At 54.5% G+C, this 16923-nt stretch overlaps 3 protein-coding genes across 3 annotated transcripts; all 3 read right to left on the bottom strand.

The window, feature by feature from the left end:
• Positions 1–591: 591 nt before the first annotated feature.
• LOC101874820 (avidin-like) lies at positions 592–2077 on the bottom strand. Its single transcript, XM_005152014.2, has 4 exons — positions 2006–2077; positions 1294–1504; positions 1066–1198; positions 592–625 (listed from the first exon to the last, which is right to left on the bottom strand). The coding sequence occupies exons 1-4, from the start codon at positions 2075–2077 to the stop codon at positions 592–594; spliced, it is 450 nt and encodes a 149-aa protein (XP_005152071.2).
• Positions 2078–3991: 1914 nt separating this feature from the next.
• Positions 3992–5611, bottom strand: LOC101879503 (avidin-like). Its single transcript, XM_005152127.2, has 4 exons — positions 5540–5611; positions 4752–4965; positions 4322–4442; positions 3992–4091 (listed from the first exon to the last, which is right to left on the bottom strand). Exons 1-4 carry the CDS (start codon positions 5609–5611, stop codon positions 3992–3994), a joined length of 507 nt encoding a protein of 168 aa, XP_005152184.2.
• A 3304-nt stretch (positions 5612–8915) lies between these two features.
• Positions 8916–11040, bottom strand: LOC101879834 (avidin-like). Its single transcript, XM_031051504.2, has 4 exons — positions 10918–11040; positions 9902–10124; positions 9318–9438; positions 8916–9059 (listed from the first exon to the last, which is right to left on the bottom strand). The coding sequence occupies exons 1-4, from the start codon at positions 10987–10989 to the stop codon at positions 9014–9016; spliced, it is 462 nt and encodes a 153-aa protein (XP_030907364.2). The 5' UTR covers positions 10990–11040; the 3' UTR covers positions 8916–9013.
• Positions 11041–16923: the final 5883 nt, after the last annotated feature.

The raw sequence follows: 16923 nt of genomic DNA, 5'->3' as shown, positions 1-16923 counted from the left end.
CAGGAGCCTGCCTGCTCTGCAAAAGCCATTTGCAGCCTCCCCGTGCATTCAGGCACCCGAGGAACTTCCTCTGCTGCACTCTGCCTGCAGCCTGCCCTGCAGCCCTGGGATATGCTATCCATAGCATCCCACTGCGGTTATCCTGATCCCGCTGCCTACCCACAGCCCAGCTTGTCCTGCACCCCTGGGGGCATTTAGGAGGGAGCCCGAGGGACAAGATATCCGCAGCACAGCATCACGCTTGCAGGCACAGCAGCACCAGGGAGGGGACACAGGGTAGCCCTTATCCCCATGGAGACTGCTGCATGCAGCTGCGGCTTCACGTGGGTGCAAAAGTAAGGCAAACCCTGTGGGTGAGAGAACAGGCAGAAACCAGAGCCGAGAACTGTTGTCCCCACAGAAACCCTTTATTGTGTACCTGCTGCCCAGCCTTCACGCTGGGCTGAACTTGCCTGGGAAAGCAGGAACATGTGGGCTGAGAGCTGCTGAAATACAGCACCACACAGGAGGCAGAGCCTGGCTGGGGGTTGAGCTGCGTCCTTGTAGTTCGAGGCTTCCTGGGCTTGCTTGCTGCTGCTTCTCTGCTTGCTGTTATCTTATTCGAGTGAAAATGGTGGTGCCAATCCTGCAGGAAACCCAAATCACTGTGGTTGACCCAAATGGGGTTACTTATGCTGTGGTGGAAGGTACGGAGGGGGAAGCAAAGCAGGGGTCCTGTGTTTCCTGCTGGGTGCTGAGTGGGACACCCTGGGCTCCAGCACCATTTAGCAGAGGCTACTGTGGGTGCTGGCACCATGTCCTGCTCTCTGCCTGCTGGGCACTGTGGTAGGAGAGGCTTGAGGGGGTCTGGTTGAGGCCAGAACCCATATTGGGGTCACTCACCCTCGGGTACACTAGGATGCAGTGGCTGGTCATGTCACAGGGATGCTCCTTAGCCCTTTATCACTGGTGGCAACCCCATTTCACCCTCCCAGTCCTGCCATGCCTCATCCCATGGGATTTTTCCCTTCTCCAGCCTCGTGCAGGAAAGCATGCACAGTGGTGGCCGTGGGAACCAGTGCTCACCGTGTGGCTTTCCAGTCTTCTTCAGGGCTGTCGGATGCCTCTCGCAGGAGCCATAGGGCATGCAGGGTCTCCTCCCCATTGGTGCCTACATAGCACTGGCCCAGGAATACACTCATCTGGGTTGTGTCCAAGTCTGGAAGGGTCCATGGAGGTGTGATTTGGGGTGGTGAGGCATGAACCCACCCCCAAATGTGTCACCGCTGCAGGGTGATGCCCCCTCCTGCTTACCTCGATGCTGCCAGTGCACGGTGAAGGAGAAGATGGGCTGCAGGACCAGCCCCACATCCTGCTGGGACCCCTTCAGAGGCGAGGAGAGGATATTGGAATTGCCAGCAGCAGATCCCGGCAGGTAGGAACCGGAGAAGCTGCCGTCCTTGCCAACGGTGAACACAACCATCCTGCAGCCAGTGTCACTGCGCCATGACCCGGAGAGGAGGCACTGCAAAGCCAGCCAGGGAGGATGGGGCAGCCTGCTTCTGCCCCACCACCCTGCTGCTGCCTGGGGATGCTCCATGGTTGCTGTGTGAAGCTGGTGGCATTGGAATTGCCACCTCGGCTTGGGCATCGCACCCGTGGCAGTGATTGCCTCCGGCACCACCATTGCCCTGGGCTCTTTGCTGCTGCTACCCAAGGATGAGCAGGTCCTCACCATGATAAAGCAGAGGGTGCACTGCTTTCCCAGTATGTCTGGTGGGAAAACAGGGTTTCTCTAGGATATGTTCCTGTTTGCCTGTCTCTGAATGGATTCCCATAGTAAGGAGCATCCTTGTAGGAGCACTCCCTCCCTCCAAAGTCTCTCCACAGCTTCCCTCAGTGCCCCACAGTGCTGCTCCCACCAGCTCGGGCAGCCCATCCCCTGCTCCCTGCTTAGCATCACAGCCCCAGCAGCACACTTTGGGGTCTAACAGTACCACATCCCCATCACCACCCATCCCCATACCTTCCTCTCTGCAGGGGTGACGCAAGCCACCAAGCCCAGGGTGAGGACCAGGGTGAAGGCACCGCTCCCCATGGCTGCAGGGCTGGGAAGCACAGCTCCCTCCCGGCCCTTTATAGATCTGTAACCAGAGCCCATGAGCAGTGGGCTGGCAGGATGCCGGGTACAGGATAGATAAGGTGAGGAGGTCTGTGTGACCTGGGCAATGCTGGAGGAATGCGGGGATGAGCACAGCTGTGGTGGAAGATGAGGAATAGGCTCTTTTAAAGGCACTTATAGCAGCCTTGGAAGCATCAAACACCCATACCCCGTGCATGCAGGCTGGAATTATTGACTGTTTAAACATATAACTGCTTTCTGCTCCGTGTCACCCACCCTAGTGCCGAGCATCTCTGATAGAGGCAAGCTGCACAGGAGGAAAGGCTTACCCTGCCTTCTGCTTTAGCAGCCACAACATTTCTCCAGCATCTTCTGCGTATCAGATGTTAATTTAGCTGGTTTGGTTTTTACAAGTGTTAAAGGAAGGAATAACCACAAAGACACACTGGCATCCAAGCAAGCGTGTTTGCTGAACACATGCAGCATGCAAACCAGCACCTCTTCCTTATATCTGCTGCTCTTAAGGGCTTTGTAAGTACACAACACAGCATGGACCGACCCTGCTTTCATGAGCTGCTTCTCTGCTTGCTGCAGTGCTTGAAGCAGACATGGGGCTGCAGGCAACTGAGAAGTAAGGTGGCATTCAGTTGCATAAACACATGCTCCTTCCAGGACAGCAGCGTCTGGGGCACTGGAGAGCAGCAGGGCTGTGGTGTGCGAACAGCCACTCCTCTTACAGACCCAAACTCATGGCTTATCATAGGGGCTTGAGAAATCCTCCCTGCCCCCGGGATCTGTTGCTGTTGCTCTGGAGGCCACGCTCCATCCTTTCAGCCTGACACCCTGCCTTCCTGCGCTGTTTGGAAGGGACAAGCTGCCCTGCTTGAGGTGCCAAGGAGGTGGCAGCCACCACCCCACGTCACAGCAGGGTGCTGGGGCTAGGCCAGGCTCGATGGGCTGTGCAGACAGTGCACTGGCATCGCTGGGGATGGGTTCTATTTGTAACACTTCTGTAGGAGGCTTCATCTTCACCCATGGACCTGCCAAAAACACTGGATGGAAAGAGCTGACTAAGCTTGGCAGCTGTCCACAGGGGCAGATAGAGTGGCACTGACAAAATGCAGCAGCAGAGAAAGGTAAAGTCTATGGTTGTAACCCAGGGGAATGATGAGATATGTGGGATATGATGTGATGCAATGCAATGGAATGGGATGTGATGAAATGGGATGCAATGTAATGAGATGGGATGTGATGCAGTGCAATGGGATGGGATGCGATGCAGTGTGACAGAATGGGATGGGACAGAATGCAATGCAATGGGATGAGATGCTGTGCAATGCAATGGGATGGGGTGCAATGTGATGCAATGCAATAGGATGCGATGCGATGCAATACAATGAAATGCAATGGGATATGATGGAATGATGGGATGGGGGCTTTAACTGTGCATATTTTACTTCACGTGCTGTGCAGCACAAAGAAAACACTTTACTGACATCTCACATTTACCAATACCATTACCTCAACCACCCAACCATACAGTGTAGAGTCCTGACACTGGAAAAGTGTCTGGCAGGGATGGGTATGGAAGGAAGCTGGCTGGATTCAGGATGATGATGCCACCTCTGCCATCAGCAGGAAGGAGGGTGCAAAGTGAAAGTTTGGGTTAGGATGAGGTAGGAAACGATCCCAGAGAGCTGAATGAGGGGATGAGGGAGGGATGCAGATGTCGCTGGGGAAGGGCAGTGGTGCTGTGGAGACAGAAGCTGCCTCAGAGGGGGAGCAAGGGCAGTCTAGAAACAGACAACCACAGTTGACAGGATTTTAAGGTTTATTTCGATGTGGGAGGCTGGTTTTGCTTGCCTTTGGGGGGCTGCAGCCAGAGTATGGTCATGGGGTGGGTGAAGACGTGTCCTCACAGGATGGGAATGAGCTGGGCAGGTTCTTTCCCCTCTGGGTGCGTTTGCGTGTGAAGACGTTTCTGCCCACCCTGTAGGAAGGAGAGACCATGGACACCTCCCATCAGAGCTGCCAGTGCCAGGAGGTGACAGGGATGTCCCTGCAGGGATGCCCCTGCTCCGGCAAACCTCCTGCCAGGAGGTATTGACATCCCCACTGCAAACCCACACTGGGAGGTTCGCAGCACTCTTCCTTGTGCAGGGATGCTTCTCCTCAGGGCTACTGGGGAGGGCTCCTGTGTCCCCCACCTCCCCCCATTACCTGGTGGCTTTCCAGTCCTCCTCGAGGGACCCGACGGCTTCACGCAGCAGCCACATGGTGCTCAGTGTCTCCTTTCCACCCGAGTCCACAAAGCACTGCCCCGCAAAGGCAGTGGTGGCATCTGGGGGAGGCTTGGTACGGTCAGTGGGGATGGCACCTGTGCCTGTTCTGTGCATCCCCCTCCCTGTGTTCTGGTGGCCTTGCACCAACCCAAACCGTACCAGGGGACCTGCCCTTCCCTAGCAGCTCCCTTGGATAAGGCAGGCTCTGCAGCAGCACATCCCCTGTGTCCTAATGGGGTCTGGGATGCTGTGTGGGAAAGGGCTCCTGCTGCCTCCCTTCATTTAGCTGCACCAAAACATCACCCAGCAGAGAGCTGCATGGCTCCCGGTACCCCCCTGGTGCCATCCCCAGGTATCCCAGCACTTACTGGAGAACGTGTCCCAGCGCACGGTGAAGGCAAAGGTGGGCCATCCTCCCTCACCAGGCTGCTGCTGGGCTCCCTTCAATGGGGAGATGTGGGCACAGCCACCAGCAAGTGTGACCCGTGTGAGGTATTTGCCCTGGAAGTCCCCGTTGTCCCTCAGTGCTGAAATCTCCATCAGTGAGCCCTGCTCGTTCCTCCACAGCCCGCTGAGCTGGCACTAAAGGGACACAGCCACAGCCCCTCTGTGCATGGTGCAGAGGGGTCCCCGTCCCTCCCTTTGCCCCATGGATGGAGCTGCAAGCCCTGCTGCAAGTGTGACTGTGGGGCATGGCTCTACCTGTCCCCACTTTGGGGATATGCTTCCTTAGATGGCTTCTAAGTGGATGGTGCAGCAAGGCCAGCACATCTCAGGCCATTAACATGCATGATATTACCAGATATGGACTCTATAGGAAAGTATGCTCTGTGCACTGCACCCCTGGGCACAGACTGTGCCCTGTGTATGGTGCCCTGGACACATATCCCATTGGAGGGAATGCTCCATGCATGATGCTTCTGGGCACAGACCCCATGGGAGGGAATGCTCCACGCAAGATGCCCTTATGGGAGCAAAGCTTAGTGGAGTTGGTAGAAGTGGGAGTGGGAGACCTAGAGATACCCTGCCCATTGCCTGGACTGGGCACTTGCAAAGTTCTCCTGCTTGTCCCAGCCTAAACAGCATTGAAGGGGGAATCCCAGGCTGCCCACACTGCATCCCAGTGCCACATCCCCACCACCCCCCATTCCCATACCTTCCTCTCCACAGGGGTGATGAACGGCACCAGGGCCACTGTGAGGACCAGGATGAAAGCGCTGCTCTTCATGGATGCAGGGCTGGGAAGTGCGCAGCACAGCTCCCTAGACCAAGCCCTGCACCCTGATCCCTTTATAGGGCTGTAACCAGAGCCCTGCTGGCACCGGACCAGCAGCCATGGGACAGTGGTTTGGTGCCAGGGTGCCCGGGACAGGTGAGGCCAGGAGGTCTGTGTGACCCAGGCAGTGCTGGAGGAACACGAATCTGAGCATGGGTTTGTGCAGAGGAGGGGGCACAGGCATGGTTTGCACATCCACTGTCCAAGAGGCTTTGCCAGCCCATTCCTTGCTCTGTGATGGAGCCCTCCAGGTGGGCACAGCCCGACAGCCATCCCAGTGCTGCCATTCAAACACAGCGATGCAGCAGTCACAGCCTGACCAGGTTTCCCCTGCTGCACTGAAGGGTGCTGTGTGTGTGCCTGCAGAGTTCATCCTCTCGCAATCCCTCCTGTGCTGCAAGTTTCTGCTCCTCTCTCTAAGCTGTTTGCTCCTGCTGCTGTTTCTAAGCTACAGCACAGCCAGGGAGCAGGCAGGACAGCAGGAGAGGATTCCCTGGGAGCCATGGAGGGGAAGGTGGGACCTGCCTGAGGGGAATGGGCAGTGCTAGGCAAGGAGAGAGGCAGAGGAGCAGAGCAGGGAGTGCATCCTGAGCAGGGGGATGGCAGGAGTGATGACAATGCAGACACAGCAGAAGGGGCTGGAGCAGTGGGACAACAAGCTCCCCATCCTGGAGTTCAGGAGAGGAGACTCTGGCCCCTTCGGGGATCAGCCTGGCAGAGTACCATGGGATAAAGCAGGGAAGAGGAGCCTGAGAAAGATGGTTAGCATTCAAGGATATCCTCCTCCAAGCTCAGGAGTGATTGTCCCATAAATGGGAAGTCAGTGAAGAACACCAAGAGGCCTGTATGGAAAAACAAGGTGCTCCTGGATGAACTCCAGCACCAAAAGGAAGTGTGAGGGAGCAGGTGGGTGAGGTGGCCAGGCTGCTAGCCATTATATGTGACAAGTGTGATTTGACCCCTCTTGTAAACACAGAAAGGCTTCTCTGGAAGACACATAGATAGGTAAATTTGCTTATCCCTGAGGGAGGGGGTGCCCCGCGCATGGTGCCCCGTGCGCAGACCTCGTGGGAGGCAATGGCACAAGCACGAAGCTGGGCAAGGTCCAGCTCCATGACAAAGGCCTGTGGAGCCCTCCCAAGGCAGCCCTAAAGGCTCAGTGCTGCAGTGAGGATGTGCAGGTGGGCAGGAGTCTTCAGGCTGTGTGGCTTTGGCACGGGCACAGGGCACAGGGCACAGCCACCTCCTCCAAGACGTCTCTCTGACCTGTGAACGTGTTGCTGCAGGGGAAGACAGAGCTGGAGCCTGGATGTGCCCAGGGCACAGGGGCCTCTCTGGTCCCATCCAGCACAGGGATAAGTGTCTGCTTGGAGAATTCTCCAGAGTCACATCTGAGCTGCCTTGAATGTGCCCAAAGATCCACTCTCCTCCTTCCCGGGGGGCAGGATCTGCATTGCTCATGCACACATTCCACTTGGGTTTTACTTAAACACTTGGAGTGGCTGCACCCAGCTGTGCCCCAGCTCATCGTGGGCAGGAGCTGCCTGGACAAGAGTGAGGAGTGGGGACCGGGAGGTGCCTCTTAGGTACAGGGGAGCACGGGGACAGCAAAGGAGGTCGGTGGACATCCAGGGACACCACAAGGAGGACTACAGATGTCTGAGGTCACCACAGGAAGGGCTGGGGATGCCGGGGAACACCACAGGAAGGGCAGGGGGCTCTGGGGACAGCGCAGTGGAGCTCTGAGGACACAGGAAGGGAGATGGGGAAGGAGAAGCACCTGAACAGCTCCAGTTGACGGTGAAGCCAAAAGTGGCCTGGCTGTCCTTGTTGGTGCGGTGCTGGGAGCCCTGCAGCGGTGACACTTTGATCTCGTTGCCAGAGGCTGTCACAGCCGTGTGGTAGGAGCCGAGGAATTCACCTTTCTCATTCATGGCCATGATGGTCATGTTGGAGCCCAGGTCATTGGTCCAGCGCCCGGTCAACGTGCACTGGGGTGGAAGGGACTCCTCAGCAGTGCTGCAGCGCAGACAGGGTGCGGGCAGGGCAGCAGGAGGGGGCTCCTCAGGACAAAGCCCTGCAGGGAAGAGGAGCCTGAGGAAGCTGGTTAACACTAAAGGATCACCTCCTGCAAGCTCAGGAGCCATTGTCCCAGCAAAAGGGAAGTCAGGTCAAACCCCCTGGAGGCCTGTGTGGGTGAACAAGGGGCTCCTGGACAAACTCCAGCACCAAAAGGAAGCCTGCGGAGGGTGGAAGCAAGGACAGGTGTCCTGGCAGGAACACAGAGAAATTGTTGGAGCTGCCAAGGATGAGGTTCGGAAAGCTGAACCCCGACAGGTTCAGTCAGGCCATGGAGATCAAGGGCAGCAAGGAAAGCTTCTCTGGGCATGTGGGTGCTAAAAGGAAGACTAGGGAAAATGTGGGCCCTCTCCGAATGGAAAGGGGAGACCTGGCTACCCAGGACATGGAGAAGGCCGAGGGACTCAAGGACTTGTTTGCCTCAGCCTGCACTGGCAGGAGCTCCGGCCAGACTGCCCCAGGCACAGAAGGCAAAGGCAGGGACAGGGAGAATGAAGACCCCTCTGTGGTAGGAGAAGGTCAAGTTTGAGCCCATCTAAAGGAGCTGAAGGTCCCCAGGTCCGTGGGACTCAATGAGATGCATGCATGGGCCTGAGGGAACTGGAGGGTGAAGTGGCCAGGCTGCTCTCCATCGTGTCTGAGAAGTGTGGCAGCCCAGTGAGGTTTCCCTGACTGGAAAAGGGGAAACCTAACACCCATTTGTGAAAAGGGACACAAGGAAGAACCTGTGGAACTACAGGTTGGTCAGTCTCACCAGAGCGCAGCAATGTCATGGAGCAATTCCTCCTGGAATCTGTGCAAATGCACATGGAAAAGGAGGAAGTGGTTGGTGTCAGCCAACACGGCTTCACTAAGGGCAAAGTTTGGGTTCCTCTAAATAAGGGTTCCGGCACTGGGGAGTAAGGGAAGAGCAGTTAATGTCATGGACCTGGACTTGTGCAAGGCATTGGGCAATGTCCCACACAACATCCTTGTCTCTAAACGGGAGAGGCATGGTTTTGAGGAGTGGGCCACTTGGTGGGTAGGTAATTGGCTGATGATTGCACTAGAAGTGTTGAGGCCAATGGCTTGATGTCCAAGTGGAGACCAGTGATGATGCGTGGCTCTGCTCAGGGCTGAGTGTTGGGACCAGTGCTGTTTAACATCTTTGTGGGTGACATGGACAAGAGACAGTGGGTGCTTGCAAGGAAACTTTATTGTGAGATACAAATGGGGGAGCAGGGCCACAGGCACCGCAGGGCTGCAGCCGGCTCAGGAGCCCCGAGGCTGCCTCCCTCACTCTTCCTCCTGGCTCTGGCGGGTGAAGACGGTGGTGCCGACCCTGTAGGACACAGAAGGAGGAGATATAAGGGTGGGAATTGCAGCCTTGCACAGGACAGACGCACCCTCCCAGTGCCCATCCCCAGCCAGCCCCATCCCTCCCAACGGTGGCTGCAGCGTGGTGGGACCCAAGGACAGGCTGTGGCCGAGCACCGTCCTCGGTCAGCACCAGCAGCTCTGAGGGCACTGAGCACCATGGTACAGCAGAGCCCCAGACCCCTGGGGATGCGCAGGGGACCTGTACAGGGCATGGTCTCACTTGGTGGCTTTCCAGTCGTCCTTGATGCTGTCCTCATGTGACCGCAGGAGCCACATTGTCCTCAAGACCTCCTTTCCATCCTCACCCACAAAGCACTGGCCCGTGAACACAGTGACAGAATCTGCAGGGATGGGGCAGGAGGAGAAGGGGAGCATGGACAAGGTGTCAGGTCAGTGCCCTGCAGCCTGTCACAGCGCAGGGGGCAGGAGACCCGGGCTGTCCCTGCCCTCTTTGGACAGAGGGAATGGGGAGAGCAGGCAGGGGGGTCTCGAGTAGACATGGACACACAGCAACCCCCCGGAGCATCCTCTGCACCCTGGGCCTGGGACGTGGCACCAGGCAGAGAGCTCCAGAGTCAAGGATGAGGGAGCATCAGGGGGATGTGAGAGCACTGGGGACACCGCAGGGGAAGGCAGGGCACCATCAGGGACACTGCTGTGAGGGCAGCAGAGCTTCATGGACATCAGAAATGAGGAGAAGAGATATCTGGGGTATCACAAGACGAGCAACAGGATGTGGGGACATCACAGTGGAGGGTAGGTGAGATCTGGGGACACAACAGGGAAGATGGGAAGGAGAAGTACCTGAAGATTTCCAGTTGACGGTGAAGCCAAAGATGGGCTGGGTCTGGTCTGTGCAGTCCCGGTACCCCAGCAGCGGCGATTCCACAAGTTTGTTCTCAGTTTCTGGCACATCCCTGACGTAGGAGCCCTTGAGGTCGCATTCTGCGCTCACTGGCTCGATGGTCATGATGGAACTCTGGTCATCGGTCCATCTCCCGTCCAGCACACACTGGGCTGGAGTGGACTGTGGCAGACAGAACAGTGCACATTTGTATTAAACATTTCTTGGTGCATAAGATGCCAGCTCCTTGCACATGTTGCAAGCTTTGCAAGAGCCTCCTCGTCTCTTCCAGGTGTCATAACACCTATCACGGTAGCTGTTATGACCACAAGCAAGAGCACAACTCCTGTTCCAAGAGCTGATTGCACACGTGTAGATGCTAGATCGTGGACCTTGGGGAGGTCTCATTGGATGCAAGCCCTGAACTCCTCCCTCCGCAAGCACGGCTCATGTTGAGCTTGCACAGACACAGACCACAGCCACCATCTCATCGGGCAGCAATGAAGAGGCATCCTCTCAGGAGCGTGAAACCCAAGTCAAAGAATGCTCACGTGGGACCCTCTCCACCAAGACACCCAGGGTGAAGAGGACCAACGGGATGCCACTGGATCCCTGCTGCTGATAACCTCTTATGCTTTATCTCCTTCTCCTCTCTTCCTCTCTTTCTTCTAATTGAACAGCAACAAGAACTAAGTGAGAACTCCTGGCACACAACTCAGTTATCCGGTTAAAGTAACCACAGCTGAGCTGTCGTATCTAACCACGTGCCAGTTTTCTGTATGAATAGATCACAGAAATGGTTGGTTGCTGTCGGTTCACCTTAATTCAGTCCAAGGTTATCACCAGCATGGTCGCTGGTTCCAAGGGGAAGGAGGCCATCCTAAATGCCTCCTTTTGGGTAGCACCAGGGACTCCTCAGCAGTGCTGCAGCACAGCCCCTGCCCACCCTGCCCCTGCATCCCAGCCCTGCCATTACCTTCCTTGCGGAGAGGGCCGGGGCCAGCATGGCCAGGCTGAGCACCAGCAGGAAGGGGGTTGCGTGCACCATCTCTGCAGCAGCAGGTGTACCTGGGGATGTTCTCCTCGCAGAGCTCTGCTCCTGTGCCTGCTCCTCGCCTATTTATTGCTGCCGGGGCTGCGGTGGCAGCATCAGCGGCAGCGTTGTGCAATCTGGGTGTTCCCAAATGTGTAGTTCCTGGCCACAGGAGATGGCAGGCAGGTATTCGCAGCTCAAACAGTGCCTCCTTGCTCACACTTCCTTGGAACCTCTTGGGGAGGCCTTGCCTCCTGCAGCCCAGTGCCCAGCCGGGGGACACCTCACTGATGGCCCTTGTGCCGCCTGGATTGACCCCTCTTGTAAACACAGAAAGGCTTCTCTGGAAGACACGTAGATAGGTCAATTTGCTTATCCCTGAGGGAGGGGGTGCCCCGCGCATGGTGCCCCGTGCGCAGACCTTGTGGGAGGCAATGGCACAAGCACGAAGCTGGGCAAGGTCCAGCTCCATGACAAAGGCCTGTGGAGCCCTCCCAAGGCAGCCCTAAAGGCACAGTGCTGCAGTGAGGATGTGCAGGTGGGCAGGAGTCTTCAGGCTGCGTGGCTTTGGCATGGGCACAGGGCACAGGGCACAGCCACCTCCTCCAAGACGTCTCTCTGACCTGTGAACGTGTTGCTGCAGGGGAAGACAGAGCTGAAGCCTGGATGTGCCCAGGGCACAGGGGCCTCTCTGGTCCCGTCCAGCACAGGGATAAGTGTCTGCTTGGAGAATTCTCCAGAGTCACATCTGAGCTGCCTTGAATATGCAACATCCTTGTCTCTAAACGGGAGAGGCTTGGGTTTGAGGAGTGGGCCTTTTCGTGGGTAGGTAATTGGCTGGATGAGTGCACACAAAGAGTTGTGGTCAAGAGCTTAATATCCAAGTGGAGACCAGTGATGAGTTCTTCATATTTTGTTTTTAGTGCCAGTGCTGTCTAACCTCCTTGTGGGAGATGTGGATAGTCTGATTGAGTACGACCTCAGTAATTTGCTGATTTGCTGTGCAATAGAGCTGACACACTGAAAGGAAAAGATGCCATGCAGAAGGACCTTGACATGCTGGAGTGGTGGGTCAGTGCCAGCCTCACAAAGCTGACCAAGACCAAGTGCAAGGTCCTGCACCTGGACTGGGTCAATCTCAAGCACAAATACAGGCTGGGCAGAAACGGAACTCTATGCTAGTCTTCATCCAAAGAATCATGGCCAGCAGGTCAATGTAGGTGGATTCTCCTCATCTGCTCCACAATGCTGGAGATCCTACCTGCAGTTCTGCATTCACCTCTGGGGGCCCCAACACAAGAAGGACACTCTCAGTAATGCCACCTTGCTGGAACACCTCAGTACTGCTGCATAGCCTCTGTGGAGCCCTGTCCTGGCAAAATGCTGACATGTATCACAAAATCATAGAATACCAGGTTAGAAGAGATCTTACAGATCATCTGATCCACCCTTTCTTGGCAAAAGGACAGTCTAATCAAGACGTCACAGCGCCCTATCCAGCTAAATCTTTAAGTGTCCAAATTTTCGGAATCCACCACTTCCCTGGGGAGGTTATTCCAATGGCTGATTGTTACCATTGTGAAGAATTTTCCTCTTTTGTCCAGCTGGAATCTCCCCAGGAATAACTTGTGCCCATCACCCCTCATCCTTTCCATGTGACTCCTTGTAAAGAGGGAGTTTTCATCTTCTTTGTAGCCACCCTTTATATACTGGACCATGGTGGTAAGGTCTGCCCTAAGCTTTCTTTTCTCAAGGTTGAACAAGGCCAGCTCTCTCAGCCTTTCCTCACACACTGCACAGTCCTTTGCTCATATTTGTGCCCCTTCTGTGGACCCTCTCCAGACTGTGTTGTACAGCAGGGACCAAAACTGAACACAGTAATCCAGGTGTGGACTCATAAGCACTGAGTAGAGTGGGATAATGACTTCTTTGTCTCCGCTGATGATGTCTTTGTTGATGTAATCCAGCATCCTCTTGTCTTACTTTGCTGCAGCTGCACACTCTTCACTCATATTGAGCTTGTTGTCAACGAGGACCTCCAGGTCCCTTTCTACAGAGCTGCTCCCCAGCTGGGCAGACCCCAGGCTGTGCTGCGCTCTTGCATCGTGTTATCCAGAACCTTACACTTGTCCTTGTTGAGCTTCACAAAGTTCTTGTTAGCTCACTTTTCCAGCCTGTGCAGGTCTTCCTGCAAGGTGGTTCTCCCTTCCATAGTGTCTACTTCCCCACTTAGTTTGATATCATTGGCAAATGTGGCTGGGGCACACTTGATCCCACCTTCCAGATTACTTGTGAAGATGCTGAATAGTGTTGGGCCCAGTATCTATCCCTGGGGACCCACTAATGCTAGGTCACCAGCTAGAACAGGAGCTGCTCACCACCACCTTCTGGATGAGGCCAGTCAGCCTGTTCCCCACCCAGCACACAGACCTCTCATCCAGACCGTAACGCACCAGTTTCTCCTGTTTAACAGTGGGCTGCTGTTTCCCTTCTATTTCTGCCTGTTGTTTACGTACCTGAAGAACCTTTTCTTATAGTTTTTGACAGCTCTGGCCTATTTAATAGAATCACAGAATCTGACAGGTTGGAAAAGACCTTTAAGATCATTGAGTTCGACCATTACCCCAGGTTGCCAAGGCCATCACTAAACCATGTCACTGAAGGCCTCATCTACATGGTTTGTGAACACTTGCAGAGATGGTGGCTCCAGCACTGCCCTGGGCAGCCTGTTCCAATGTCTGAGCACCCTTTGGGGAAGAGACTTTTTCTTAATGTCCAGAGGAGGCCACGAGGATGATCAGGGGACTGAAGCACCTCCTGTATGAAGACAGGCTGAGAAAGTTGGGGCTGTTCAGCCTGGAGAAGAGAAGGCTGCATGGAGACCTCAGAGCAGCCTTCCAGTATGTGAAGGGGGCCTACAGGGATGCTGGGGAGGGACTATTCATTAGGGACTGTAGTGACAGGACAAGGGGTAATGGGTTAAAACTTAAACAGCAGAGGTTTAGATTGGATATAAGGAAGAATTCTTTACTGTTAGGGTGGTGAGGCACTGGAATGGGTTGCCCAGGGAGGTTGTGAATGCTCCATCCCTGGCAGCGTTCAAGGCCAGGTTGGATGAAGCCTTGGGTGACCTGGTTTAGTGTGAGGTGTCCCTGCCCATGGCAGGGGGGGTGGAACTAGATGATCTTAAGGTCCTTTCCAATCCTAACTATTCTATGATTCTATGACTAAACCTCCCCTGGAGCAGCTTGAGGCCATTTCCTGTTGTCCCATCCCTTGTTACCTGGGATAAGAGACCAACCCCACTTCACTACAACCTCCTTTCAGGCAGCTGTAGAGAGAGATGAGGTCCCCCTGAGCCTTCTCTTATCCAGACTAAACCCCCCCCCCCCGGTCCCTCAGCCATTCCCCATCGCATCTGTGCTCCAGACCCTTCACCAGCTCCTTTGCTCTTCTCTGGGCCCCCTCCAGCCCCTCAATGCCTCTCCTGTAGTGAGGGGCCCAGCACTGAACACAGGATTCAAGGTGCATCCTCACCAGTGCCCAGTGCAGGGGGATGCTCACTGCCCTGGCCCTGCTGCCACACTATTGCTGGTACAGGCCAGGATGCTGTTGGCTTCTTGGCTGCCTGGGCACAAGCTGCTCATGTTCAGCTCCATCAGTCAGCACACCCAGGTCCTTTCCCATGAGCAGTTTTCCAGCCACTCTTCCCCAAGCCTGGAGCATTGCATGGGGTTGTTGTGTCCCAAGTGCAGGACCTGGCACTTTGCCTTGTTGAACCTCATCCCATTGGCCACAGCCCATGGATCCAGCCTCTCCAGATCTCTCTGCAGAGCCTTATCCTTCAGCAGATCAACACTCGCACCCAACTTGGTGTCATTGGCTAACTCATTGAGGGTTCACTCCACCCCCTCATCCAGATCATCAATGAAGATATAAAACAACACTGGCCTGAACACTGAGCCTTGATGGACACCACTAGTGACTGGTCACCAACTGGATGTGACACCATTTACCACTTCTCTTTGGGCTTGGCCATCCAGACAGTTTCTAACCCAGCAAAGAATCCTCCTATCTAGGCCATGAGCAGCCAGCTTCTCCATAAGAATACTCTGGGAGACAGTGTCAAATGCTTTACTTAAGTCCAAATACACAATATCCACAGCCTTTCCTCCTCAGCCAGGGGGGTCACCTTGTCCTAGAATGAGATCAGATTGGTCGAGCAGGACCTGCCCTTCATGAACCTCTGCTGACTGGGCCTGATCCCATTTTCATGCCCATACTGTGTGATCTCACTTAGGACCACCTGCTTCACCCAATGCTCTGGGACCTGCCCACTAGACCAAGACTGCTGATGGATGGTGTAGAGTGGCTTAACAAGCCTCTCTGCCAGGTCCTTCAGCACTCTTTGGTGTAACCTATCCTGCCCCATAGACTTGTGTACATCTAAGTGGAGCAGGAGGTCACTGACAATTTCTTTCTGGATTATGGGGTCTTCAATCAGTTCCCCATCTGGATCATCCAGCTCAGGGGACTGAGTACCCTGAGAACGGCTTGTGTGACTATAAAGACTGAGGTAAAGGTGGCAGTGAGTACCTCAGCCATCTCCTCATGCTTGGTCACTAGGTTTCCCCTAGTATCCAATATAGGATGGAGATTCTTCTTGGCCCTCCTTTTATTGCTAATATGTTTGTAAGAATATGTTTATTATCTTTTATAGCAGTGGCCAGATTAAGCTCCAGCTGTGCCTTAGCCTTTCTAACTTTCTCCCTACATAACCTGACAATATTCTTGTACTCCCCATGGGGAGACAGTGCTCAGCCACATCCAGAACTCCACAATAAAGTGATCGCTGCCAACCAAGATACTACAAAGGAGGTTTGCTGGGTTTGCAAGTCCAGCAGTGCCTCATTCCTGGTTGGAACACGTAACATTTCCATGAGGAAGCAGTCCTCTATATTATCCAGGAATGTGATGGATGGCATGCTGGCTTCTCTATTGTTCTTCCACCAGTTGTCTGGGTAGTTGAAATCACAAATAAGAACCAGGTTCTGTTGACCTGAAGCTTGCTTCAGTGACTCAAATATTTCTCTGTTTGTCTTAGTGCCTTGGTTTGAATGTCAGTAACAGATGCCTACTGTAAGATCCCCCTTGGAGATAACCCCTCTGATCTTGACAAAGAGGCATTCAATAGGGCTTCCACAGTCCCCATCATTGACTTCTATACATCCAAGGTTCTCCTTAACAGGACTTAGGTTTTCCTGAATAGAGTGGGACTCCTCCTCTTCTGCAAGTCTTTATGAATCACCCTATAGACATCCACCATAGTGGTCCTGACATGTGAGTTTTGTCACCATGTCTCAGGTATTCCTGTGATACCATAACTTTCTGACTGGGCACAGAGCTCCAGTTCCTCCTGTTTGTTCCCCACATTGCATGCATTACTGTACGTACACTTGAAGTAGATGGTATCCCACTTCCCATCTTGGAAGGCAGTTAAGGAACATCTGTCACTGTGCTGGTTGGTCTGACTTACTCCCCATTTGGCTGCAACAGTGTGAGTGTTGCCACTTTGGGCCCTGCTCCAAAGTCCTTCAGTTTAAAGCCCATCTTAACAAGCTGGCCAGCCTGCTACCAAAGGCTCTGTATAGGTGAATCCCATCCCTCCCTAACAGGCTCTAATTGTTCAATCATTCTGTTGGCATGAAGGCAATAATGAAGTCAGGAGGATGCATGCAGTAAGGCTGCATGCTCTGTGGTGAGAGCAGAGGCCTGCAGTCCCTCTGCCACCCTCTTTCCTAGTACTCAGGTTCTTCTAAAGCAGGTAAAAGACTGCACAGAACTAAGGACATTGTAGAAGGACCTGGCATGTAAGGCTGTAAGGGAACTGAAAAAGCTGGAGGAGTTCCAGGGAAGCACCAAGAAGGAAACTCAAGCATCACTTCAGAA

Source organism: Melopsittacus undulatus, chromosome Z (assembly GCF_012275295.1).
Source record: "Melopsittacus undulatus isolate bMelUnd1 chromosome Z, bMelUnd1.mat.Z, whole genome shotgun sequence".
In the NCBI taxonomy this organism is placed as follows: domain Eukaryota; kingdom Metazoa; phylum Chordata; class Aves; order Psittaciformes; family Psittaculidae; genus Melopsittacus; species Melopsittacus undulatus.
Note: the sequence above shows the minus strand (reverse complement) of the source record. Positions and strands in the feature narration are given on the sequence as shown.